This window comes from Hibiscus syriacus, unplaced genomic scaffold (assembly GCF_006381635.1).
Source record: "Hibiscus syriacus cultivar Baekdansim isolate YM2019G1 unplaced genomic scaffold, ASM638163v2 tig00111008_pilon, whole genome shotgun sequence".
Lineage (NCBI taxonomy): Eukaryota > Viridiplantae > Streptophyta > Magnoliopsida > Malvales > Malvaceae > Hibiscus > Hibiscus syriacus.
This window is the reverse complement of record NW_024062951.1, coordinates 1,763,970-1,791,288: the sequence shown is the minus strand read 5'-3', so window position 1 is coordinate 1,791,288 and position 27,319 is coordinate 1,763,970. Positions and strand designations below refer to the sequence as shown.

At 31.2% G+C, this 27,319-nt stretch overlaps 3 protein-coding genes across 10 annotated transcripts; 2 read left to right on the top strand and 1 right to left on the bottom strand.

Annotated features, from left to right (window-relative positions):
* Positions 1-450: 450 nt before the first annotated feature.
* On the top strand, positions 451-25,500 carry LOC120149618 (golgin candidate 1-like). 8 transcript variants are annotated; one of them, XM_039162351.1, is made up of 24 exons: positions 454-618; positions 1,897-1,977; positions 2,760-2,809; positions 2,909-3,535; positions 3,638-3,700; positions 4,174-4,251; positions 4,348-4,551; positions 5,178-5,234; positions 5,334-5,408; positions 5,490-5,561; positions 6,425-6,487; positions 6,590-6,688; positions 6,986-7,063; positions 7,188-7,256; positions 7,924-7,971; positions 8,058-8,153; positions 8,255-8,331; positions 9,079-9,124; positions 9,203-9,301; positions 9,383-9,427; positions 9,575-9,663; positions 9,739-9,779; positions 24,175-24,177; positions 25,490-25,500. In XM_039162351.1, exons 1-21 carry the CDS (start codon positions 591-593, stop codon positions 9,644-9,646), a joined length of 2,127 nt encoding a protein of 708 aa, XP_039018282.1. In that variant the 5' UTR covers positions 454-590; the 3' UTR covers positions 9,647-9,663; positions 9,739-9,779; positions 24,175-24,177; positions 25,490-25,500. The 8 variants fall into 8 exon arrangements, with proteins under 8 accessions (XP_039018283.1, XP_039018282.1, XP_039018286.1 ...); XM_039162352.1 differs by having other exon boundaries at positions 451-618; positions 6,992-7,063; positions 9,575-9,779; XM_039162355.1 differs by having other exon boundaries at positions 2,787-2,809; positions 9,575-9,779.
* LOC120149622 (senescence/dehydration-associated protein At4g35985, chloroplastic-like) lies at positions 15,452-17,190 on the bottom strand. Its single transcript, XM_039162358.1, has 4 exons — positions 16,503-17,190; positions 16,240-16,406; positions 16,021-16,105; positions 15,452-15,657 (listed from the first exon to the last, which is right to left on the bottom strand). The coding sequence occupies exons 1-4, from the start codon at positions 17,171-17,173 to the stop codon at positions 15,477-15,479; spliced, it is 1,104 nt and encodes a 367-aa protein (XP_039018289.1). The 5' UTR covers positions 17,174-17,190; the 3' UTR covers positions 15,452-15,476.
* LOC120149623 lies at positions 18,724-20,060 on the top strand. Its single transcript, XM_039162359.1, has 3 exons — positions 18,724-19,185; positions 19,260-19,418; positions 19,507-20,060. The coding sequence occupies exons 1-3, from the start codon at positions 18,787-18,789 to the stop codon at positions 19,981-19,983; spliced, it is 1,035 nt and encodes a 344-aa protein (XP_039018290.1). The 5' UTR covers positions 18,724-18,786; the 3' UTR covers positions 19,984-20,060.
* Positions 25,501-27,319: the final 1,819 nt, after the last annotated feature.

The window sequence follows — 27,319 nt, the reverse complement described above, 5'->3', positions numbered from 1 at the left end:
TTAATATCTTAAATATTTTTAAAAAAATTGTTTCTTTTATAAAACATAATTTTAGTATTTAATTAGTTGGAATTATAATGATGATATGAATTACTTATAATCAACTCAACCTATATTTAGAATCTTAATCAACCATCAGTGATAAAAAAAATTATTGTTACTTTTTAAAGTTTTGAGTTCGAACATTAATAATACTCATTAATGTCAAATAATTAAAATTATCTTTAAACATGTACTACATCATATTTACCTAAGATTAATAATAAAAAAACCTTCATTGACAAAAAAAAAACACAAACTAAAGATTTATTAAAAGAACATAACTTTTAGTTTTAAGTGATTAGAATGATTTTTTGTTGTACTCCTTAAAATAAAATAAAAAAAAACAAATCAAAAATAATAATAGTAATGGAGGATTAAACGATATTCCAAAATTTCCAAATTCATTTTGATATTAGCAGAGATCTAGCTCTTTACCTTTTCATTATTTCAACGCCGTATCTCGCCGACATCGTCTATCAGTCATCGCCGGTGCATGGAAACTCATTGGATCCATCACTAGGCACGATTTTCTCACAGATTCATAACTCATGGCTTCGTGGCTCAAAGTTGCCGAAGGTCTGGCTCCTCTCAACCTACATTTTTTCCCTTTCTTTTAGACTTCAAAATATTTAATTGAGTTTTGAAGGCTTGATCTAAAGCTTTGAACCATTAAGTCCTTGAAGTGGGTAAAAACGTGAGATTTTAATGAATTAGCTGGCTTAATTTAATTTTTATCCGTTTTACTAATGAAGTGACTTGTAAACTCAAGAGCAGGGGGATTTTAGGTTGTCTCCCCTTAAAGTTATGAGATCTAATTTGAATTTGGCAATTGATAGATCGAAGTAAATTGTGAATCATGGTTAAGCTTTCTCTTGAGACGTGATGAGGGATCATGGCATGTTTATTCATTCAAGGAAATTTAGCATATATAGTTGCCTGTCTGGAAGGGAACTTTCTTTGGCTAGATTTTCATTTGGAGATGTGAATTCTAGTTTTTGCTTAATTACGGGCTACTCTCGGTAGTGCCAATGTCAAGGAATCCATATACAGTAAGAAAGAGTTTAAGTGATGTTATTTGATTTTATATATGAACATTTGTCGATAGAAAGCGTCTTTGGGTGAAATTGATACAATGGTAGGAGTGTTGAAATTATTATTGTTGTTTTTATTTGTTATGAAATTCTGAGTGCTAAATGCATTTTATTTTCCATTTTCTTTTACCATCATATTAGTTAAGAAAATTTTGATAAGACCTTTTTATCAGAGGCCTAGTATTAACTATTAAGTAAGAAGTAGAGCTGTAAGTAATAGATAGCTTTTAGATGTTGTGATTGTTAGGATATTATATTAGGGGTAGACTTTGAATCCCTTTGTTTAGTTTTTAAAATTGTCATAGAATCTATCCGAACATAAAAATAAAAATTGTCAGAAGATTTTGCATCCATGTTTAAGAATTTCATTGTTACTTGGAAGTACTTTCCATAGAAAATAGAAAATTCAAATTCAAATTTTGGTTTTAGTTTGAAATCTATGGTGTCCTCTAGAGTGAGTGTGACAAAGATCCTTGCATTTGTTGGTTGGAAGTGGTTCTTCATCTATTTTCTTCCCTGCATGTTGATTTTTCAAATATTGCCCATTTCATTTTTGAAAAGTATTCTCTATAAACAGTCCATATGAAGGCAGGCAAGGAGTGACACTCGCTATGGTCTGAACCTTTAGTACTTTTGGAAAATCTCTAAAGACTTATCATGTGCTTTTGCACCTCATTGTTGCTCTAAACTATCCATCAGTAAAGATAGCATTCACATTTCCTTTTACTGATTTGATAGTAATTGAAGGTTTGTTTTGGACCAGATTTATTTGAAGTTGTAGATCGAAGAGCAAAGCTAGTTGCTAGTGAACTGTCAGAGGAGCAATCTGATTCTCAGTCACAAGGTAAGGATTTCAAAATCTTGGGCTTTTTTCCTGGAAGAAATCAATGTGAAAAATATGGATTGGTGCCTTTTTGTACTTGAAATTTCTTGTTCATGATTATATCTAGAGGGTGTTAAGTCCAATTTAGAGACCATGTTTATGAAAGCTTGTGTTGTGTCTATTATAGTATTATGTCTTTGTAGCCATTCAAATGGCCATCTCATATGGGACTGTATGCTTAGTAAGATAAAATCAATCTCTGTCTCTCTCTCTTTCTATATATATATATATTCCTTTTAGTATCATCTCGACATAAAACACTGTTTAACAATATTTATGACCCGTATTTATGAACAATTGCTGCACCAATATATTTATTGTTGAACTTAGGACCTGGCTTCTCATAACAATAATATGCAGGATCTTTAATGCTTCCTTTTTTCTCTTAAATTAGAGTGCGACTCTTCTTTGAAAACTTGATCCGTGAGAAATCAAACTTGAATTTTCTTTCCTGAGAGGAGAAAGATATGCCAACCTTGGTAGTAACCACGCTTTGATAATTTCAGTGAATTGAAATATTAAAAGCCAAAAACTAGAATATCCGCTTGAATCATGAGGAGATAAATAAAATCATAATTTAATATTCTATATTTTAGAGGTATATTGTCATAACACCACTATCTTCTTCATTTTCTGAATTACAATATCTGCCTCTTCTTTCTCCCTCTCTCCCTATCGGTGTCTCTATCTCTCACCGTATCTCACTCTCAGACACTTATATCTCCCCACTTTTAATTGTAAAGCTTCTAATGTGCAAGGTTCTTCAGCAGAAAAAACAAAGCCAAGGACAAAGGTATTACAAATATGCCACCATGAATTAGCTTTAAGTGTATATTTCAAGTAAATATGTTCATAAAGACGGTTATAATGAGATGGTTTTTCTTGTTTTCAGGCACAAAAAAGACTGTCTTCAAAAAAATCTCCCGAACCTAGTGATACTGGACACAAGCAAACAAGATCAGAAGTATTACAATCTGACGTAACACCTGATAAAGAGGAGACTTTTTCTTCTGACAATGAGGGAAGCTCTAGTGCTAATTCTATGGTCCAGGCAAGTCCTGAGCTATATGGAAACAGTGAGAAAGATACACCTAAAGTTCCCTCATCTGAGCCATTGGATATCGATTTGGTTAAAAATGGTGTTAATCAGGAAGAAGTCTCTTCAATTGCCAGAAATGCAGAAGCTTCATTGTCAACTTCAAATGGGGAGCTTCTCAATGAGAATGCTCCTGATGTTCATGTTGAGCACCCTCCATCATCATTTGCTGCCAAAGATATTGAGGTTGTCAGTGAAGATCATTTAACTGATGCTGGCCAAGATACTAAATCTCAAACTGCAGATGTCCCTTCAAAGACTGAACAAGAGAAGTCACAACATGTAGTTGCTGATTCTCATGTCAACTCTGAAACTCAGTTAGGAGAAGATGATGTTAAAATTGAAACTCCTGTGAATCAAAAGAAACCACAAGAGAAAAATTCTGGAACTCCTCCAAAAATGATCCAGGATCAACTTGATGAGGTGACAAATACACTAAAATCTGAAATTTTAGTTAATGCTGGAATCTTCTCATGTTGCATCCATTTAAAAGTCTTTTTCACTAGTCCTTTGGTTTTTGTCCAGGCTCAAGGGCTGCTTAAAACCACCAATTCTACTGGTCAATCAAAAGAGGCACGACTAGCTCGGGTAAGCTCTCTGAATTTATTGGTTTTCCTTTCTGTGAAAAATATTGAGATTAACTTGTATTCAAGGAATTGAATGTCACTCTTATGTTTACCTATACAAAATAATAGTTTAGTACCTGACCATAATGGATATGTGAGTGGGATGGTAAATGATGAAGTGTCCTCAACATAATTTTGTTATCAATATTCTTTTAATGCATCATATTAGTGTCCATCCATCTATTAGGCTGAAAATTGAGAATATTTCTGTTAAATTGCTTGGAAGAATGTTCTTGTTTAAAATTTTTCTCATGAAAAGAGTAACATTTAAAAGGAACCAGCCTAACTTGCAAATGAGTAGGAATGTTTTTGTGCCTCCAAGTAGCCACTCACAGATAAAATATTTTGGTGCTTTTTTTTTTTTGCCTTATCTCTCTTTATTTGCTGATTTTGTAATTTGGATTTTGTAACAAATTGTTATACACTGATGTCTAGGTTTGTGCTGGACTTTCATCCCGTCTTCAAGAGTACAAATCTGAGAATGCACAACTTGAGGAGCTTCTAATTGCTGAGGTAATTCGTTCTATCTTTTTTCTACTTCTGGTATATTTTCAAGTTATAGTCATGTCTTGAGGAATAATATTTAGAACTAAATTGCTTCCTTGACAGAGGGAGCTGAGTAAATCATATGAAGCTCGTATAAAGCAACTGCAGCAAGATTTATCTGTTTCTAAGAGTGAAGTAACAAGGATAGAGTCAAATATGGTTGAGGCTTTGGCAGCAAAGAACTCTGAGATAGAGGCACTTGTCAATTCCATGGATGCACTTAAGAAGCAAGCTGCTTTATCTGAAGGAAATCTGGCTTCACTTCAGGTTCGAATCCAAACTATGCTAAGTTGTCATTTGTTATAAAATCCCCTGCTTTCGAAGCTGTATCTTATGCAAATATAGTCTCTACTTAGTTCCTCAACTAAATCAGTTTAGTTCCTAATTTGACATTCCAGTTCTACTAGACTTTATTATGGACTGAACTAATCAAAGTAGCCATTGTCAAGATTGCATGCAATATATACACCAGCTTTCAATTATCTGATTTAGCAGGTGAATTTATGTGTTTAGCTTAAAAGAACCAGTTCCTATCACCACAGATTCTGTGTATCTGACTATTAATAGCTTTATAAGCTAAATGAAACGATATAGATCTTGATGCTTCTTTTAGTCATGCTTTTGTCATGAAAAATAACCCTAAAGAGCTTATTTCATGTCCCTTATAACTAAAAACCATCCCATTTAACAAGTTCTGCGTAGCCCCCTAAGTGAATTATAGTATGCATATCTGCTTCTGTATCCCTTTGCTTCTCCTACTGAATTGTTGTTCCTTTATTTTGCTTCTACGTTTAGACATTGTCTCTTTCGTCAACAGACTATCATTTTGTCCTCTTGGATTGCACCTTTTGACCATGCAATGTTTGTTAACACTTTTGATTGCTTACCATCAGGCAAACATGGAGTCTATTATGAGAAACAGGGAATTAACAGAGACAAGGATGATGCAGGTAGACTAATTGGTTCTTTCTTGCTTTCATGTGCATGTGTATTCACACACACATGTTTCATTATGAACTTGGTAATCTATGTGTATGCCTCTTTGTTAGGCCCTACGCGAGGAGCTGTCTTCTGCAGAGAGGAGAGCAGAAGAAGAACGTGCAGCACATAATGCTACCAAAATGGCCAGTGTTTAAAACATTGATGTATTTATTCTTTGTTGTTAACTTGCTTACACTATAATAATATCATATTTTTTGGAATAGGCTGCCATGGAAAGGGAAGTGGAATTAGAACATCGAGCTGTTGAGACATCCACAGCTCTTGCTAGGATCCAGGTAATGTAAGGAGTCTTTATTTCTAATTCCACTGCAAATCAGCACCTAATTTGATATTTAATATTCTTGTTTTACTTGCTACATGAGTAGCTTAGTGTTGGATGTTCAATAATATTTTAAGCTGAATGTAATATTAGCCTGTCAAAGCTAGTCCCCCATGTCTTTTGAGTGGATAACAGTTGTTTCAAGTTACCGCCATGATATGGAAATTTGCATCAAAATCTGCTTGGTGAAGTTATTTCGACATTTGGGATTTCTTAGTATGTTATTCTGGAAAAATATCATTTACAAATATATTCGCATTTGTATTAACAAATGGTTCTAGTTTGGCAGTTCTTTCGTGGTAAAGCAATGTTACTAAGATAAATATTGTGTAACATAGCATACCTCCACGATCTAACTTTCCACATCGATTCTCCAACTAAAAAGCATAAATTAACATATAATGGATCTGCACAAATACCAAATGCTGAAGTTGCAAAAATGAAAAAGCAATTCACATGAGTTTAATGATCAGGATAAATTAATCTGAAGTGTACTTTTGACTTATCATTTTCAGTTTCATATCTGCTAATCTAATAGTATTATGCCTTATTTATGCATTTCCTGAAATATGTTTTACCATTAGGATGCTAAATCTTAGTTTAATCTAGTTTCCGTCAAATTTTCTTTTAAATTAAGAAACTGAGTCTATCTTCTAATAGTATGCAATCTACAGTTTGAACTTTGAAAATCAAAATATTACTATTTGTTTTTTGGAGAATATGGTGCCTCTTGTTCAGCTGCGAAGCTGTACATTGATTATTTGACATCTATATATATTTCGACAAGCATTTTACATTTCTGCTTGTTTCTTTGTTCAGAGGGTTGCCGATGAGAGGACATCAAAAGCTTCTGAGCTTGAGCAGAAGTTGGCACTTCTTGAGGTAAAACAAAAATGATACAGTGCTTTTATATGAAAGTTGTCTTTCTGGCTGAGCTAAATATGAAGTCAAAATCCTCTTGAGCTTAAGTGATCCATAAATCAGGTTGAGTGTGCATCTCTAAATCAAGAATTGCAAGACATGGAAGCTCGTGCTCGCCGTGGACAAAAGAAGGCCCCAGAAGAAGCAAATCAAATGCTTCAGGTAAATATGATTGGATGCAACTGTCTGAACTCTTTCTTGCTAATGATTTTTTGGAACATTTTCATGTTGCCAGAGTCTGGAAATAAAATTCATCCTACTTATATGATCCGAATAGTGAATACATCAAGTGGCCTACTGGAGTGTGGGTTTCTATGTCATTCAGAACATTCTGAAGTTAAACAGTTCAAAAGACATTTAATATCTAGGATTTTAGATATAGGAATAATCTGTGGCCATTAGTTTTTGCACCCACTGTAATTAATGTATTAAGCAGTGGCTTAAAGGTTGTGAAATTAGATACAGGCATGGCAGGAGGAAGTGGAGCGTGCACGCCAAGGTCAAAGAGATGCTGAGAGTAAGCTCTCTTCATTGGAGGCAAGTATCAGATGTCTTTTCTTTGTCTAATGCAATCATCATTCTATAATTTTAGCAAAGATTATTCTGGTTTCTTTTTCTGGCTGATGGATTTATTTTCTTTGACCAATTTGTCTGACTGCAGGCTGAAGTGCAGAAAATGAGGGTTGAAATGGCCGCCATGAAGAGAGATGCTGAGCATTATTCACGCCAGGTAACTGTTAAAATTTATTCATCTTTTCTTCTTTCTTTAATCAAACAAATACATGCATACACCCTGATTGATGTGCAGTAATCAGAAGGAAGTGTTGATGTTGATTGATGTGAATTAATCAGAAGGAAGTGTAGATGTCTATTGCATCGTTGATGTATAAGCTGAAAGTGTTTATTGCAGTATCTAGCTGTATATCACCTGTTAAACTACATGATCTTATTCTCTTGCATATTTTATGTTTAACTAACACCTAAAATTTGTCAGATATTATGGTATCAATTTATTACAGAACATCCTATTGTTGCTTGTAACTTAAATTTTTTTCTCTTCCCTTGAAGTTGTCATTTACATGTGCACGTGAAATGTAGTTGAGCTTCTGTAAAATTTTAACTGTAGAAAACATCTATGTATGGCCTTCCGCATGCTGAAGTATTTCAAGACATCTCATATATGTTCTATATATGTATGCAGACAAGGAGAAAGTTCCTGAACTAGAAGCTATGACACTGATTTACTGTTGATATCTCATTTCTTAAATTTCCTTCTCATCTGAAATTGTGGTGGAATTCAGTAGTTGTTTTCTATATGTGAATTCTTAAGAGTATATTTCTTCATGGAACTAGATACACCCAATCATTACCTTATTTATGTTGTTGCCTTCTCTCAGGAGCATATGGAACTAGAGAAACGCTACCGTGAACTAACTGACCTACTGGTAATTGAAACTTGAGATTTGTTTTTTCTTGTCCGTATAACATCTACTTCCTTATGCTGACTTCTTGTGGCTACACCATTATGCAGTACTACAAGCAAACTCAGTTAGAAGCTATGGCGAGTGAAAAAGCTGCAGCTGAGTTCCAGTTGGAGAAGGAAATAAAGAGACTTCAAGAAGCACAGGTTTTTTTATACCTGTGCTGCAAGACTGATTAGCTATTTATTGTTATAACTAATGGTATTCCATATCCTTGTTTTCTGTGATGTACCATTACAATCAACAGGTTGAAGTGGAAAGAAGTAGAGTTCCTCGTCGTGCATCATCTTCCTGGGAGGAAGACACTGAAATCAAAGCACTTGAGTATGTTATGGTTTTTCATTTTATTAGATTGCAATCCTCGCGCCCTGCGAGTTTTAGCATCTTAATGTGAATGCTAAATGTGGTTTTTATTAGCTGTTAAGAAATTATATTGCCTTCTCTTTGAGATCTGATTTTCACTTTAGGAAATGTGATTTGTAAATTGCAGTCGTATTTGATTGAATTTGGGTCTATATTAACTTTTATGATCTGTCAAACTATCTAGTATTGTAAGCCTTCAGTCACAGCACAACTTTTAGTTTCCTGATACGACTGTGTACTTTAAATGCATCTATCCTTCGGAATGAAATTGTTGAAGCTAAAAGAGAAAAGGTGGTAAAAAAACAGCTAAGTCATCCATTTATTAACCATAGCGGCTCAATTTTTGTTGATACATGGCCCATTTTTCTTGCATTGCTTCTTGTGCTGTAATTCCTTCTAATTAGAGCAACACTATTCATTTAATTGTACTCGGACTTCGTAGCTTGTAATCGAACTATTCTTTTTGGCTTTTCCCTCGACCTTTAATTTCTCCCCAGTCCTTTTATGAAGTAAATAAATAATTGCAAAACAACAATGAAAGAGAGATTAATGAATTAAAAGAAAAAAAATACAATGAGAGAATTATTGCTTCCTGTCCATCTTACATTTTCATTGGCTTCTCTTCATGAAAGTTCCACATCCTCTAAATTTACTATGCGGTTACTTTTGATATTTCCCAAAATTTCCTTATCTAGATAATAATTGCAGGCCTCTTCCTGTGTATCACCGTCAAGCGGCGGCTGCAAGCATACAGGTATTCCGACATTTATATTCTGAAACTAATTTACTATCCAATTTGCTTACCATGATTTGTGTGTTTGCCTTCAAGCAGTTACAGAAGGCTGTAAAATTACTGGATTCGGGAGCTGTCAGGGCTACCAGATTTCTGTGGCGATATCCAACAGCTCGAATAATCTTGCTATGCTATCTTGTAAGAACAGTTTCACCTTGTCTGTGTGAAATTTGTTGGAATTTTACTTTTATGATAACCTTGTGGAAAATATTAATGCAGGTGTTTGTCCATCTGTTCTTGATGTATTTGTTGCATCGCCTTCAGGTACCACTATCCCATCATTTGCACAATTACCTCATGATTTAGTTGATTGCAGGATTCCTCCAATAAAAACAGAAGTATGACCGACTATCCGTATGGAAACGTTATTTCCCGTACATCACTAATCATTGTGTTAAATGGGGTGTGTAGGAACAAGCGGACATTTTAGCTACTAATGAACTCGCGAAATCTATGGGTCTTGCCGACTCTAACTTACCATAGTTGGGGCGAAAAGGTCAGAAGTTAGTGCCGACAGAGTTCTCGAAAATGTATGATTCGATATCTGCATGGTTGTATATACCATTTCCTTTTGCAGGCATACATGGAATGATCCAATAACACATCTGAAAGTTATGTACACCGGAAATTTAGGTAGCGGTCATTCTGAATATGTGAATATTCTAGGAAAGTGTTTGTAACTTTGGTGTCGAATACTGCAGATTGGAGCGCTACTATACAGCTATGAGGTTTGAGATGCATCAGGCTGGTGCTGCTAACTCTTGTGTCCCAATATAACCATTTTTACATGAACCGTGAATGACAGAATCTGAAATGAAAGGCAACGTGTAGATCCAAATTCATTCGCATGATGATGAAACATTCTTTTTTTACATACAGGCGAGTGCAAAACTCTGTAACTTCTGATTTGTGATCAACATCGTAAAATGAATGTTATAGAAGAAATACGTTGTGCAAGTAATATATATATATATATATATATGGTGTCTTTGACTTTTTTTCTTATAAATATACAATTCCTATTTTAAAATTTCAATCGACTCGTAATTAGGTATAATGAATAAAATAAACGAAGAAATCAATGTTGATAAAAAAGAATTAACTCTGTTAATCAATTTGGTTGATGATGGACTAGTTCGATATCATTTTTAAAAAAGCACGGGGAAGGTGTTAAAAAAAGTTTAAATTAACACGAATCGATATTGAAGTTTCGGTTTTAAACATTATGTATGTAGGTGTATAAATGTTTAATATTAAATGATTGAGAATTTATAAATGATATATATATAAAATATAAATGAACATTTCAGTCTGGTATAAGTTAAATATATATTTAAATGATATTTGATTTTCTAATATAGGAAACATATCAATTTAATTTATGATTAAAATATAAAAATGTTATTTCATTAAAAAATATAATAATTTTACCTGTTTAAGATATTTTTATAAATATATAATGTTTAAAGTTATTTTAAAAATTAATATGATTACATAATTATATATTGATAGAAATATAAATTTATAAATTGTCAATAAATACATCGACAAAACAAATGAATATTAAAATTAATTTCAATTTCAAAAATTTTATTAATAATAAATCAAAGTTTTGAACTTATGTATTTAGATTAAAAATTAGAAGTGTGTTTCAAAAATAATTTTATATTGCTTATAATTCTAAATAACTGTTGGTTCTAAAATATACTTTAAATGAGTACTAAATAGTGTGAATCACTCAAATTAGTGGGCCACAAGTATCAATCTCATGGTGAGCGGTCAAGCACGTTTATTTGTTCAGACGACATGACGACGACATTATAGGTCCAACTTACTTTACGGTCAGATGTTAAATTTTTGGGTAAACTACTCAAATGATCATTTAATTATAAAATTGATGTTGATATGACTATCATACTTTCAATTTTAATAATATGATTACATAATTATTTATGGGGGCATTTGATTCGGAAAAAATATCTTTTTAAAATTGTATTCTCACGTTTGGTTCGCAGAAAATATTATTATCAAGTAATAACTTATTATGAATAGTATCATTTTTTTGTTAAAATGGTGGGAACATCATTACCTCCAATTTCTTAGATAATGAACAATTCACACCGCTTCAGACAAGAATACACATAGAATAATGAATTATTTTCATATTGATCATTCTCAATTCTTATTCTTTGTATTTTACTCAAAATTATAAACATAATAATAATATAAAAAGAGTTTGGTTTAGTAAAAATATTAATAAATTTAAGTATTTAAAATTATTTTATATTTGTAATATTTAATTTATTAATAGTTTTATAAATTTATGAGGTGAGAAATGATATTATTTAAAAAATATAATTATTTAAAATAATTTTTAATTTTGAAATGAAATTTATACTTTAAAAATAATATTTTTGTCCATTAGAGGCCACGATATTATTTTTTATATAATATTATATTTTATATAAATAAATATAATCCTTATGAAAATTATTTAAAAATATAATTTTGATATACTAATTATAGTAATTATACATTAAATATATTTTTATTAAAAGTTAGAAAATGTAACAATTAAAATACTTTTTTGAATTTTTATTCCATTTATAATTTAATATTAAAATTTAACTTGTTGAAAAAAATTCACGGGTATAATTTAATAATATATGTATCCAAATAATCTTATATTCATTCAACTAAACACTATAATATTACATTCCTAATAAACAAATCAAACAAGATAATACATCATTTCCATAATAATGTTACATTCCGTGAACTAAACATCACCTTTAGATGTAGCCACCTACCGTTACAAAACAAAAAACATAGTTGATGTAGACTTTTAACTTGCCATTAGTCAATAACAACTACATCTATTATGCTGTTTGTTTTTTTATCCACCCTATATAAAGATATTGGAGACTTTTCAGGTGAAATATATGATTTGTTCAAAAATTTAAACAATTTATAATGAAAAGAAATTAGAAAATCGAAACTCATTTATTTTTTGAATATCAAATGCGTAAATAAACAAAATTCAAATAACAAAAACAAATTATAATATGTACATGCTCACAAAGACAACATTTTTTATAATTTGATATTTCCTTTAAAACTCTGAATTATATTGTTGTCTCATCGTGATCCATTGTATAGTATATGAACGGAGACTATTCAACGTTGAACTAACAAATTAAAGTTCAACGAATACATATCTATTTGACTATACTTTATTCATTTCATACAAATAAGCTTGCATGTCATAAATGAACATGTAGTTATCGAGGAATACTAGCCCTTTGTTCGTCAGGCTCTCTCTATTTCCTTTAGTTTTTTTACTTCTGGTTTGTTCTGGTTGGATTGATCTACAGACAATGATGGTTTGTTTCGTAGGTGACGAGATCATACACGAAGGGAGAGCTCGTATCACCGGTCGTTTGGTGTTGTTAGAGGACGATTATGTTCATTCATCATGGGGGAGATCTTCTGGTCAACTGCTCCCTTGCTGGCTCACCGTGGTCACTGGGGCGGTTGACTGGAGCTACAATTGAAACTGAGTCAACTAGGTGTTGAACCGATGACTTGGTTGGACTCGGTGTTGGGCTGGGTGCCGATCAAGTCCACTCTTCTAGTAGATCGAGTTAGACTTACAGATTTGGTTCACTTTAAGCTTGGGGTTCTCCTTTTCTCCAAATTATTGATTTTAAAACCAAGCTCTCCCACTATATAAAAAAATATCATATTTTGTGGTACCCAAATATTCTAAATAATAATAATAAATAATAACAACAACAACAAATCAATCAAATCAAATCCATCATCCATAAAATATATATTAAAGTAAATTTAACATACATACATACATAATATATAAAGTTAAGATATACAAACACAATGTAGAATATATTTTGTTTTATACAGATTTAGAATCATTGATGAGTAGAAATAGAAGGTTGAGATTAACTCATTATCTTTTTTCAACGAATAACTTCTCATTTCCTAAGGTTACTCTCAAAAAATTATTTCATGAACCTTGTTTATTACGTCCCCAACCAATTAAATGAGTACATATCACATTTACTTTTCAAGTCATATTTCCTCATGAATTAAAATTTCCAAATCTTTGTTCTTACCTAAACTTCAAGCATCAAATCTCTATATTTTGATATATTTTATTTTTTTATTCATCGTTGTTATCGAAATTTAAAATCAATACAAAATTTTAACTTTCTTTCAAATTTTTTTCTAACCAACAAAAATTCCATTGAATATATATACTTCTTTTTGCACAAATATGTAAAAACTTATAAATTCCTATCATTTTTTTTGTATCAGGCAACCATAAAGTTATAAATTTATCATTGTGGTGAGATTTAAAATCAATGCAATTTTTAGATTCTTATTATATTCTCTAATATGCTTTTCGAAAAATAGGCAAAATTAGAACAAAAATGTAGGCGGAATAATTAATTAATAAAATAAGACACCTTTAAATTTATTTTGAGATATAAACCATCTGTTAATATAAATGAAATATAAATTTATATTTTTAACTTATCTTGTATATATCAACATTAATTTCATCAAATAAAATAATTTTATTAAACTAAAAGTAAGTTACACCATAAATATTTGTATTAATATTAAGTTCAAAATATATTTTAAAAATCATAATCGGATCATTCTATTTATTGATTATAACAACCAGATCAATTTATCATTAAATGTGTAATAAATTTTAAACTTTGAGTTATACTTGAGTGGTCTAGTTATTATAATCGATAAATATAATGAATTGAATATAATTAAGAAGTCAATGTTTGTTACACGCTTATCAGTAAAGTAATTTGATTGTTATAATTTATAGAGTGATATGTGACTTTTCAAATTACAATGATCCAATTACAAAATTATTTATAATACAATGACTTATTATATAGTATAACCTTATATTAATTTATGCATTGAATGCTTTGGTAATAATTAAGCGATCGACAGGATCGAGTGTCTTCATTCCTGTTTGTCGATAACACGTATCCTGAAAAATATTTTTAAATCTTCTACTAATAGAATATGTATATATTATTAATGACTAAAATTGATTTTAAATAAATATTATCTTATCAGTCTAAATAATTTCTTACTGATAAGCAAGACTCCAAGAATGAATTGATATAAAAATAAATATATTTATAATATTTATATTATATGTTAAAGAAAATATTTTATATACAAATATTTTTAAAATTTATATTATATTATTAAAGTGAAGTGAAAAAAAAAGTTATATGGTATTTTATTGAATCTGTATTAAATCTTTAATTAAATGATTTTTAATTATTTTATTTTAAATTATAAAATGGAAAAATACTATTACATAATATTTAATTATACATAGGGATGGGCATGGGTCGGGTTGAGTTGGATTTTTGGTCCACCCGACCCAACCCGAGAATAAGGAATCCTCCACCCGAGATCAGACCCGACCCGATCAAAACAATATTTCATCCGACCCAAACCCGACCCAATATATAACTTAAAAAACCGACCCGACCCTAATAATTTAAAATAATATTATTTTTATTCAATAAAAACAGTGACTTAATTGAAAAAATAATATATAGATGGGTATTATTGTAATTATTCCTGAATATATAAGATAAAATTGTATATTTTTCGGGTCAGATAATTTTCACCATAAACTTAAACTCGACCCGACCTAAACATCACATTTAAAAATTCCAATCTGACCCGACTCAAACCTGAATTTTAAAAAAAACTCGACCCGATCGGGTCTGGTTGGAACCCTTCGGATCGGGGTCCCATGTCCATCCCTAGTTATACACCTACTTAATTATGTTTAGTCAAGTCATCTACCTACTTAATTTTCAAAATGTATAAACAGGTTGTTTGAACACTAATTCGTTTGATATTATTATTACAATTTAGAGAACTTAAATTTCAATGTGCTGAAATAGTTTTTTGTTTTTAATTTAAAAATTTTAAAATCATGAATAATCTAAATATTATGTAAAAGAAATATAAAAAAATACCCTATTAAAAGAGAATCACATGGTCATTAGAAAAAGATATTCGTGATTTAGAAATATCAACAAACAGCGACACAGTTGAAATTTCATGGCAGACCATAATTTAAAACTATGAATCTGTTAATACTGATTTTCCACGATCTAACGATTACAAGTAATTATATTTAACACAAATATATTTAATTTATAGTTATTTATAATATTTAAAGGATGTTTAGATATTTTAGGTTTATAGGGAATTACAAAAGCAGATGAAAGTGTTAGTAAGATGTGCTCCTGGTGTTACTGCTATACTTGGCCGCATTGTTCAGCAGCCCCGAAGTGGCTGTGGACGAAGGAGTGAATGCCTTTCTTATTTTGAATATATTCCAAGCAGTGTTTGCGCAATGCCCCGCAGTTGCTAGCACATCTTCAGTTGCTTCCCCTGCTCTTTCTCCGTACCTGCACGTTCACAAATATCAAACACAACAACAATCAACATACATGAAACTTTAATCCAACCCAACCCATCAAGTGACCTAATAAAAAGAAATATTATTCTTTATAGATATTCTAAATTCTAGTAGTTGCGCCTAAAGGGTATGTGTATTTTTAATAGATTAAAAAAAGTATGAACATATGTTATTTTATAGTGTCCCCAAACTATCTAGATTCAAGTGTCAATGTTGAATATGTACAAGTTTTTAACGAGAATACGTTCAATTGGGTGAGTCGGGTAGATTTGGATTGAATTAATTTGAATTTGGTTAGTTCGGATTTTAGAAAAAATAAAATGAAAAATAGGAGCATAAGGGGTCATGTTACCTTTCTGTCATCGTTCTGGTTGCTGCAGTAGATGTTGCAGATAAAGCTTGCTTCTCAGCAACTTCAGCGGCGTCAAGAACCTTACCTGTCAAACATCAAATGGAAAATGCAGTCGCCATATATACTCTTTTTTAGAGGTGAGAAAAAAAAAACAAAATAAATAAAAATCCAATGAAATTGTGGTACTAAAAAGCTTAGATATATGGGTTAGTTACTCACTAACAGCATCAAGCGAGGCCAGAAGAACTTGTCCTGGAACCATGGAGAGCAAAGCTTTCCCGGGTCTGGAATTAACCAGAGGAGCCATCACTGTTCCACTAGCCACACCAACCATATCAAGCATTGTTTTGCTCATCTTTTCAGTCATTTTCGACAGATTTCTCACACTACATCACAGCCAATAATAACGTTAACATGCTTCTTTTGTCTTCTAATGGAAAAATTAGGTCAACTTTCACACAATATTAATCGAGAAAAAGTACCGTTTAAGGTTATTGTTGGCTCCCATGTTTTTGTTGCTGTTACTTGCTGTGATCCCATAAGTCTTTGATGGAGGTTGATTTAGAATGATTTCTCCTCCTTTCTGAACCCGGCTAGTATAAGCGTTACTGCATTTGAAGATTCCCTTAACAATCTGTCCCGTCCCTCCAGCAATGGCCTTCGCCAAAACATTGTTATAATCCTCAATCCTCGGAGCATACGCCTTCCAATCCACATGTTTGTCCCCGGTCGAGGCCGCACCGGAGAAGCACGAGTGCTCTTTCAAAAACGAATCCAACGACCCCAAGCTTTTCCCATGGTCGTGCCGCTCGAAGGTCACCCCATAGCTCAGTGGCTTCCCATCTTTCACAGGCAACGAGAACAGGTAGTGAAACGAATCAAGCTTGATCACGGGCTCGTCGTTCGTCAATGGCCATTGAAGATCGTCGGTGACTTTAACGATGGTGGCGAGCGGAATGTCGTCGTCTAATATCTTTACGAGTTTGAAGTCGCCTCTGGCGAGTTCCAAGGCTTCTCCTTCGTCCATTAAGTAGACCGTGCATCGTGGAATCTGCAGAAGAAGCTCTTGTTTGAGGTTATTGGTTGCTGGTTCAGGTAAGAAGCTTTGCATCGGAGGGGAGGTTTTGGAAGTTTTAGGCATTAAACAGCACATTTCTTTGTTTTGTTCGTCTATCGCTATCGTTTTCTTGAAAGGAACCGAGTTCGGATTTAAAGGGAGAGGGAATAAAGAAAGAGTAGTGGAAGGTTTTGCTGTAATTGATTCTCTGTTTTGTAACTTTATTCTCAGGTAAGGTGTTGCATAAGGTGGAAGCCATTAATGAGATTGAAATGCAATTAATTCAATTCACACATCAATTCGTATAATAATAAAAAAATCTCGACTATTAAAAAGTTATGAAATGATTCATCGACGATATGGTGTTGCTTTATTGAATCTCTCGACTATTAAAAAATATAACATGATCGTCAGACTATTCATATATTCCAAATTATCCTTTTTCGTTAAAAAAAATGAAACTCAAAGCTCACCAAATTGGCCCAATTGGACTATATGATCTGCTATTAAATCAAGGTTTAAGTATTTAGTTTCCAAGTGGGAGATCGTTAATTCATATGTACATCGTATATATAGTAAGTAGTAATTGCATGCTATTTACTATCATAAATTGGTTAGTCCAAATTAAAAGTGATTTAATAGTGATAATATTAGTTAGGGTTTAATAAATTTTTCTTTATTAATTTGGGGTAAATATAAAACAATATTGACATTGAACACTCGTATTCTTGGCATTCAAGATATTCAAACTTGAAACCTAAAAAAATAATAACAATTACTTTATCACCAAAGATACTTGGTTCCTGCAATGCAATTAAGATTCAATAATTATATAAAGTATGAGATAAATATGTATTAATACTCAAATAACTAATTTTTAATAATAGTAGACTTATTAGAAACTAAGGTTGATGTACAAAGTTGTTTATTAGGATTATGGTCTCTAAATTATACATGAATTAGCTTTTTGACACCTCATCTTTGATAAGAGAGAGTCACCATCCTTGGAATACTTGTATACCAATTTAGAATATCAAAATCATAAGATTCCAGATTTGAACATCAAATCTTTTATTAGATTTAGATATACTTCTACATCTAATTTTTTATTTTTTAATGATTTAATATAAATCTTAAATTATTCAATAAAAATAAGTTTTGTTTTGATTATAACATAAAAATTATTATTAAACTTTAAACCTTATTAAATCACTTTTGATTGGATCAAATCATTTATAACAACCAATAACATACAACCATGATAATTATAATAACTATCGCTGTTATTATTATATATATACACGTCCAAAATCTAACGTTTGAATCTTTGGAAGGCATCTTTGTATTCATGTTCTGCAGTTTCTCACGACGCCATGACAGTTTATTATTTTCTTATTTTTTGTACAGTAACTATATTTTTATGTCTGAATCGTACTGTAGTTTATTATATTGTTCCTATTTATGATATGGGTATAATTTTAAATAATATATATGTTCCCAACGTCCATGTTCATCATGATTTTATTCATATAAATAAATGAAATCGGAACATGTATTATTACTATCCTATTCTAGGTACTTTTCACAAGAACCTAAGATTGGGACCATTTTGTAGTTTCTAACCTCTCTCATCAAAATTGGCGTTCTTAGATTTCACTTCTTGCACTCTCTTACTCTTTGAACTCAGTGTACTGAGTTGGAAAAAAGAAATGGGAAGAGGTACAAGGTGGCTGAAGGGCTTATTTGGTATAAAGAACAGCAAAGACTACTCGAATTCCGATGATCGGAAAGAGAGGAAACGGTGTAGCATTGGCCATTCAAGGAGGGATTCGAGCGGCGGATTGTGTCGCTACACTACAATGATACCATCAAACATATCACCCGCAGAAACGTGGTTAAGATCATACTCTGGCGAAACGGAGAAGGAGCAAAACATGCACGCAATCGCTGTAGCAGCTGCCACGGCAGCGGCTGCTGATGCGGCAGTAGCAGCTGCGAAGGCGGCCGTGGCAGTAGTGAGGCTGACAAGTCAGGGCAGAGGAGCCATGTTCGGCGGACATGAAACACGGGCTGCCGTTAAAATTCAAACTGTTTTTCGAGGCTATCTGGTAAGTATATTTTAAAAAAATTATGCGATTTTCGATTATGTTGTGTTTATTTTCGGATTTTGGACTCGAAACAGGCTAGAAGTGCACTTCGAGCTTTAAAAGGATTGGTTAAGATACAAGCGCTAGTTAGGGGATATTTAGTGCGGAAACAAGCTACCATTATGCCCCGGAAACCTGGTGGACTTGTTAACCGTGAAGCCAACAGATTCGGCATCCGAGAACGAAAATCATTGGTGAAAATTCCTTTAAATTCAATCATTTCTAATCTTTTTAGACTTCAATTTAGGCTAATTTATAAACTATTTAACGCTCAATTTGTAGGAGAGACTGTTCACTTTTGACACTGCAAATGACATTGATGAAAGCTCCAAAATTGTGGAGGTTGACAGTGGTAGGCCTAAATCAAGATCTTGCAGAAACAACGCTTCCGAATCAGGTTCTCACAATGACCAGCCGCTTCATCGGACCTATTCGTCTCCGTTTCTATGTCGAGTTCCTGCACCCCGAGTATCCATACAAGAAAGCCGACACTTTCAGCACAGTGATTGTGTTATAACTGGTTATGAATGCAGGTTTTCTACGGCGCAAAATACACCTCGGATCATCAGTTGTTGTGGACCTAATGCCTCGGTTGCAGCTCCCAAGAGTGTGTGTGCTGCTGATAACTGGTTTAGACATTACGGGAATTGCCCAAATTACATGGTGAAGACACAATCATTCAAGGCTAAATTGAGGTCACAGAGTGCTCCAAAGCAAAGGCCAGAGCCAGGGCCGAAAAAGAGACTTTCTCTCGATTAAATGGGGGAATCTAGAGGTGGAATTGGGATGCAGAGATGGTGCTCACAAGTTCAGGGTGGACTGATTGGGAAACTCTGATTCATTAGGTCTAGTGACCATTTGAGGGGCAATCCTCCCCTGAAAATTTTAATTTATCATGTATTTGAGATATTTTTTACATTTTATATTAATAATATTTGTATCCCTTAAAATTTTATATATTCGTCATCACATAAAATATTATAAATTTATCTCCTACAATAAATTCTACGTTTATCCTAAGTAGGTTTGACGTATACGTTGAATCGTTCTCAATCCCATAAAATATTATAAATTAAGTTCATATTTTATTGTTTTAGTATTTATGAATTTGGTTATTAAATTATATTTTTTTATTTGGATAAATTGCACCATATGTCACTAAACTTTAAGTAATATATCGCTTATATTAATAAACTTTTAATTTCTTCAATTATTGTATTTAACTTTATTTATGTATATGGGTCGTTAAAATCCAAACAATATGATGATAAGGACAAAACGATATTATTTTGGTGCAATTATTGATGAAAAAAACAATATCATTTTTCCATTGCACTTTGCGTGTATATCAATTTTATAAATAAACTTAAATATTTTTAGTTTTTAATTGTACTTTTTCAACCATCATAAACAATCAATCACGACTCGTGACCGGTCATCTTTCGTAATAAAATTGATATTAAAACATTCATATTTCAATATTCTTTCTTCTTTTAGTATTGATTTTCTACAAAACTTACTTAAAATCGTAGAAATTAAACAAAAAACTATCATTTTTAGAAGTTTGAGAATTTTCTTAGATTTAAAGAATTTAAAATATTTACTCAAAAATTCAAACAATAAAAATAATTTTTCGAGAAAATAAACAATATACTTTAAAATTAGACTTATGAAACAATTCTTACAACGTATCAAAATATTAGCACATCACACTTTTTATTTATTGTTGAGGTGAGAAACCTAAATTAGGTTAAGTCTATCATTTCACTAAATGAGTGTCTTACTAATATTATATTATTTATATTTAAGCATATAGTATTAAGTTTATTATAATTTATATTTATTGAATATATTATCAAATCTATTTATGTAAGAAAAAGAATAATATGGGGACAGATTAGGCGGTGCGAATGCTTATAGATGAATATTTCGTGAAGCGTGTAGGAGGGTTTCTCAAGATGGGAGAGGTGTGCCAAGTAAATGGGGCACCATCTCCATGAGATTATAATAACCCAATTTCACCCTGAAATTAATCATATTTAAGAGAACCAGGGATTATTTTAGGAATGGTGTCTTGTTTGGGGAAAATCTAAAAAGGAACATCTAATAATAAAAATATAAACTAAAATATTATTTTTATAATATTTTCGGTTGAATATAAAATATTATTTTTTATAACATTTTTAGTTGGTAACATAAAATGTTGTCTTTTTTGTAATATCTTTTATTTAACCGAAAATATTAAGAAGAATGTAACATTTTAGGTTGTTATGATTTTTAATAATATTTTCGATAATGTTATTCATAATTTTTAACATTAAATTATTAGGTTATACTGCAAAATTACTCTCTTGTTTGAGCTGTCGTCGGCTAAAAGAACGATAAAGTTATAGACTTATTTAGATAGATCAAGTCATACATAGTTTAAAACACTATCAGTTAATATAAAATTTAAAGAAGATTATAGTTAAAAAATATATTTTTTTAAATAAATTAAATAATGTTATAGGTTAAAAAATATTATACTCTTTGTAATAAGTTATATTAATTATATAATTATTTTGATTACAACTTAAAAATTTATTGTCAAAAAACTCATGTGACATTCTCATATATAATCGATTACATGACTTTTTAGAACAAACATAATAACATTTTAATTTAAAACTTTATATAATATAATATTTTCGATTATAATAAAATTTTTATAAATTGTGAGTTTTTAAAACATAAACAATTTTATATTAAAACTCACCATACATTAATTTTAAATATCCCCACCACACAATAGGACTGGTGCATGTCACATGGCATGCTCAGACGAGTGAAATTCTGGCAAAAGTCTGACAACCTAAAGAAGAAGTACAACCTTATTCATCCTGTATCCAAACAGGCACCTAAGGCTCTGAGTTTAGCAGGAACATTCGCTGCTTGCCAGGCTCAATTGCAGGCCGAAGCTCCTACACCTTGGCTCCTTGCTACCTAGCTTTTGACATTGTTCACCAATTGGGTTGAAACTAGCGAGATTGTTCAGTCTACAAGTAAATGTAGTAACTACCTAGGGGTAGTTGGCTGTGCGACATTGTTAATTTAATATAGTTTTTAACCTAAAATATTTTCATATTTTATTTAAAATATTATATAAATTTATAATATTTTCCATTACAATTAAAAAGTTATATTATATAATATTTAGAGTTTGCAACCAAAAATTTTATGAAAATGTAACACTAAAAAGATAATCTAGTTGCATCTTTAATTCAGTTACAATTATATACTGATACATGTCACCATATAATTAGATATTAAATTTATTTAATTGAATTAAAATAAGATTAAATTAACATAATGTGTAAGTATTAAGAATTATTATTGTTCCTGATACTTAAGGGCTTATTGAAAATTTTTGGACTAAATTGGATCATGGGGAAGATAGCGGCCTCATCAAAATTAAAATTCTAATATATTATTATTTTAATATATTTCGATCCATTATAATTACTTAACGATATTAGTTAAAGTGATTTATGTTTGGTGAACAATTGATCTATTGATTGACTTTAATTTGAGCGAATTATTAATGAGGTATGCTAATACCAGTGTAAGTCAGTGATGATAGTTTAGTAAATGAAATGACTAACTTATACAGGCGTAAGTTAGTGTTGATAGTTTAGTAAATGAAATGACTAACTTATACATGCATAAGTCAGTGTTGTCGGTTAATCAGTTAAAACCGAATAATGCTCACCCCTGCTAATGTATCTGATGAGATCTGAATTAATGTAGTTGTTGTCTATATGTATTAATTATTTCAGGTTATAATAACATGTTAGATTAAGTTCTAGAGATAAATGATACTTGAAAGCTTATTGTCAAATTTCAATTGCCAAAAGATACTATAGGTGGTGATCTAAACTGGTATGTCTATGTATTACAGTAAGTGACAATACATTAGACATAAACCACAATTCTCACCCAAACTTCATGTGCATGTATTTGGCTCGATAGTGGATGAATTAGTTTTATCTTCATTCTATCGACTACTGTCTCTAAGACAATAAAAAGTTGTTATAGTATATGAATTTGTTTGAAACAATGATATCTTGTTAACTTTTTTTTCAGTTGGGATCGTGTTGATGAATTCATCTCCAATCTTTGAATCTTGAGACAATATATTAGGTTGTAATTTAGGTGGTAAAACCTGATCGATGTAAGTTTTGGGATGGACAGTTGCATGGGTTTGCTTGGAAGAATAAGATACAAAAGTTAATAGCTTGTAAAGAAGCCACGTAAGTTTAGTGATTTCCAAAGGAAAGAAAAAATCGGGTAACTATATCCAAACTATAAGAACAGATAAGTCACTAAATGTGTAATTTAGTTTTGATATTTTTTAACGAGTTAAAGATTTGAGACAAAAGATGTAACGTTTTAACTTTAGGTGATAAAATGTTTGAAAAAATATGTTAAGGGATAATTCGATACAAATACTATAATTAAAAAAAAACAAGCAGCGTCAAAACGAAAACGGCGATTACTCCAATTTATTCATTTACAGGGACAAAAATATTTATATCTGATCATCCTGAGCGAAATCAGAAGAAATGATGACGATCTCCATCAAAGCCCAGCTCAATCAACCGGTGAGCAGGTCATCGGGATCTTCGAAGTTAGGATCCTTAACATCGACAACCTCTTTCTCCAACCCATCTCAGCCGGCGAAAGCCCTTCTCCAGCCCAAGTGTACTTTCCGCCGCAACCTCTTTTCTTCGGCGATCCGCTCATTCCGGTACCGGATTTTCTGTCTTTCCTCACATCCGCCTACGTCTTTCTGTTGCCTTTGCTACTCTTCCCGGTGTGCTTCATTTCTTCGCAATCACTTCAATTTCCAGATCTAATTTGGGGGCTTCTGGGAAATGCAGTTTATAATTTTATATAGTGTGATGAGGAGAGGAAGTGGGACTTATAAGTGGACGTGTAGGCAATTGATTGAAGGATTTGTGTATGGATAAGATCACAATTCACAAACACAAGGCAATGTAATTTTTTAAAAAAAAAACAGAGTACTTATTTTACAGATGAAATTTGGTAAAGCTAAGTTATATCGTTGTTAATGGTAGATTTGGGGACTTGATTACCGTACGCGTGGCTAACATTTTTTTGGATGCAAGTGTACTCTCAAGGCAGCTCACACAGCCCCTGTAAGTTCAGCTCCTACTTTTATTTTATTTATATATTTATTGACCCCTTAATTAATTAATTAATGAATTATAAGAGATTAATATACATTTTAGTACTTAAATTTAATTATTAGATTCAGTGGCTACTGTCAAACTTTTTTTTATCTGTTTGGGACTTGAAAATGGTTAAACAAATAAGTACTTTTTTGTTAATTTATTAACTTTATGGGTAAAATATAGAAGGATCCCTGATGAAATTATTGATTTTTTTTCAAATGATTATGAAATGACCATTAAATTTTATTAAATTATTATTATTAGACTTATGAAACTAATATAAAACAATTTATAATCTTATCAAATTTTTACTATTTAATAATACACGATGATCGTTTTATAATAGTTTATAATTTTAATCTAGCTTTTAAAATGTTAATTAATAAAAATATTATTTTAATATTATTTAACGATCGTTTATGTATTTTATCTTACTTTTTTTTATTTAACATTTTTAGCCAATAAGATACCATGACCTGTATTACTGTTAAAATTTCATAAAAATATTTTGAGCATTTAAAATATAAACAAATATAATAAAATATTATCCAATATATTTATTGATAAAAATAAATTTACCAACGAAATTGATTCAAGTAGTAAACAACTTGATATCACTTAAACATGTTTCAAGTTTGAATTCTTGTGTATGCATAAAATCCTGTTAAGAAACTCAGTCATCAAAATCAGGTGTGTGACAGGTAGGCTCGTCCAATGACAAATATGACATGTGATTCATCATAAGGCCCCAAAATTTAAGGGCCACATGTATGAATGCCATTTAGGTATTTCCATGTATAACTTTTGGGCAAATTTGCTCCAATGGGGTTTTAGAGAAAAAAATAATGATTGATATAAGGTAAGAGAAAAAATATTTCTTCAAATGGAATAAATGCTATAATGAACATCTTAAGAAGTCCGAAGCACATGGCATCTTTTGGAAGACGGCCGAAGCACATGGCGTCTTCAGACTTTTCACCTTTGTCGAAGCCTTAAATTCGAATGTGCAGTACAGAGGGAGGCAGAGCGAGACTGTAGCAGTGAAGGAGAAGAGAGGGAGGCTAGCCATGGTGGTTCCGCAAAGCTTGAAGATGTCATATGTTTCGGCCGTCTTTCTGCAGATGACAGCTGTTCCAGACATTTTTTGGCAACATTGTTCAAAACGAGCTTTTTGGGAAAATAATTTTTCTCCTCCCTTATATCAACCATTATTTTTTTTTTCAAAGCCTCGTAGGATCATTTTTGCCCAATTTTTGTGTCCTAACAATATTTTCCTTCAAAGAAAAAACAAACTTTCTATTTGATTCTCAGAAAAATTGCAGAGAAAGTTGTAAACATGATTTTGACAATATCTTTAATAGTTTTACATTATGAATTTTGGTAAAAAATACCTCGTAGATCCCACATAATTTCAAATATGTGAAATTAATCTTTATTATAAAATATTTTAGGGGGTCATTTTAAAAATTGACACAAGGTCTACACATCATTTGAGATGGTCCTGACGACACGGTTTGACCTAAATTAATCAATACAAAGTATTGAAAATCCGGGAAAACAACAAAAAAATGATAAAAAATAAATTTTATTAGGACAAAGAAATCATCACATATCTTTACTTGATATTTAAAAAAAATAAAATATTAAATAAAAAGCGTTTCCTTAACTACAATAGCAAAAATTTTAAAATTTGGTAATTTTTTAACAGAAACCGTTAGTTTTATTAAAAATATAAAATATCCAAATTAAAATAAATGTTTATAGCCATAATCATAAACTAAACACATAATAAAGACAATTTCCTAAAATTATTAAGACAAGAAAACTAACTACTTAGAATAAAAAAGACCATACAAGGAAAAGATAAAAATCTAACCAAATAAAGAACAAAATGTAAATATGAATAGATATGATTGCATCGGTAGACAAAAAAAATGAATCAAACTATTGAAAGATTACCGACAAACCGTAAATCATAATCGAATGACATGAAAAAATTATCCACGAAGGCAAATCACATATCCAAATTCAATCTGAGTGTCCAAAACAGAAAATATCTACATGATAACAAATAAGCGACATCTTGATCAGTAATGGTGATGTCAAATCCAATACTAAGAAAAAAGATAAACGAAAACAACAATCAAATGACTTAAAAACGTGTCATAAATACAGAGAAATTTGTGCTATAAAGGTATAGAAAAACATATAATAAAGATAAAGTTATTGAAAATTTAAAAACAAGAAAAAATAATGATACACTATAATAAAATAAAAATTCAATGAATATAGATGGTAAATAACCAATACCAAAATCGATGTCACCATTAATTATAAAGATGAAGAAAAAAAAAGACTAAATATAACTAAAGAAAAAAAAAAGAAAATTAGGACAACCACTATTATTGAATATTGTTTTAAATTAGCAATCATTATAGGGAATAATAATTCATAAATATATATATTCATTTTTATTATTTAAAAAGAAAATTATAACTGTTTTTTCTTCGATCTTCTTATCCAAAAGAAAATCTTGTTGGATTACGTAAAACCAAACACTATTCTTCCATCAATAGACACAACATCTCCATGACAGGCCTGAACACCAATTCAACAAAAGCCCAACACCCAATGAGGACCAAACTAATAAAAGTAAAACGAAAAAAAAAATAAAGAAATGGCGAAGATGGGAACTTGAATGTAGGCATGTAAATGAACTGAACGTTCAGTGAACCGTTCATGAATCGTGTGGCGGGAAGTTCGTTTATGTGTGTTTATTTATTAAATGAACGAACATGAACAAGATTTTGTGTTCGTTTAATTAAATGAACGAACATGAACATAGGTCTTGTTCGTTCATT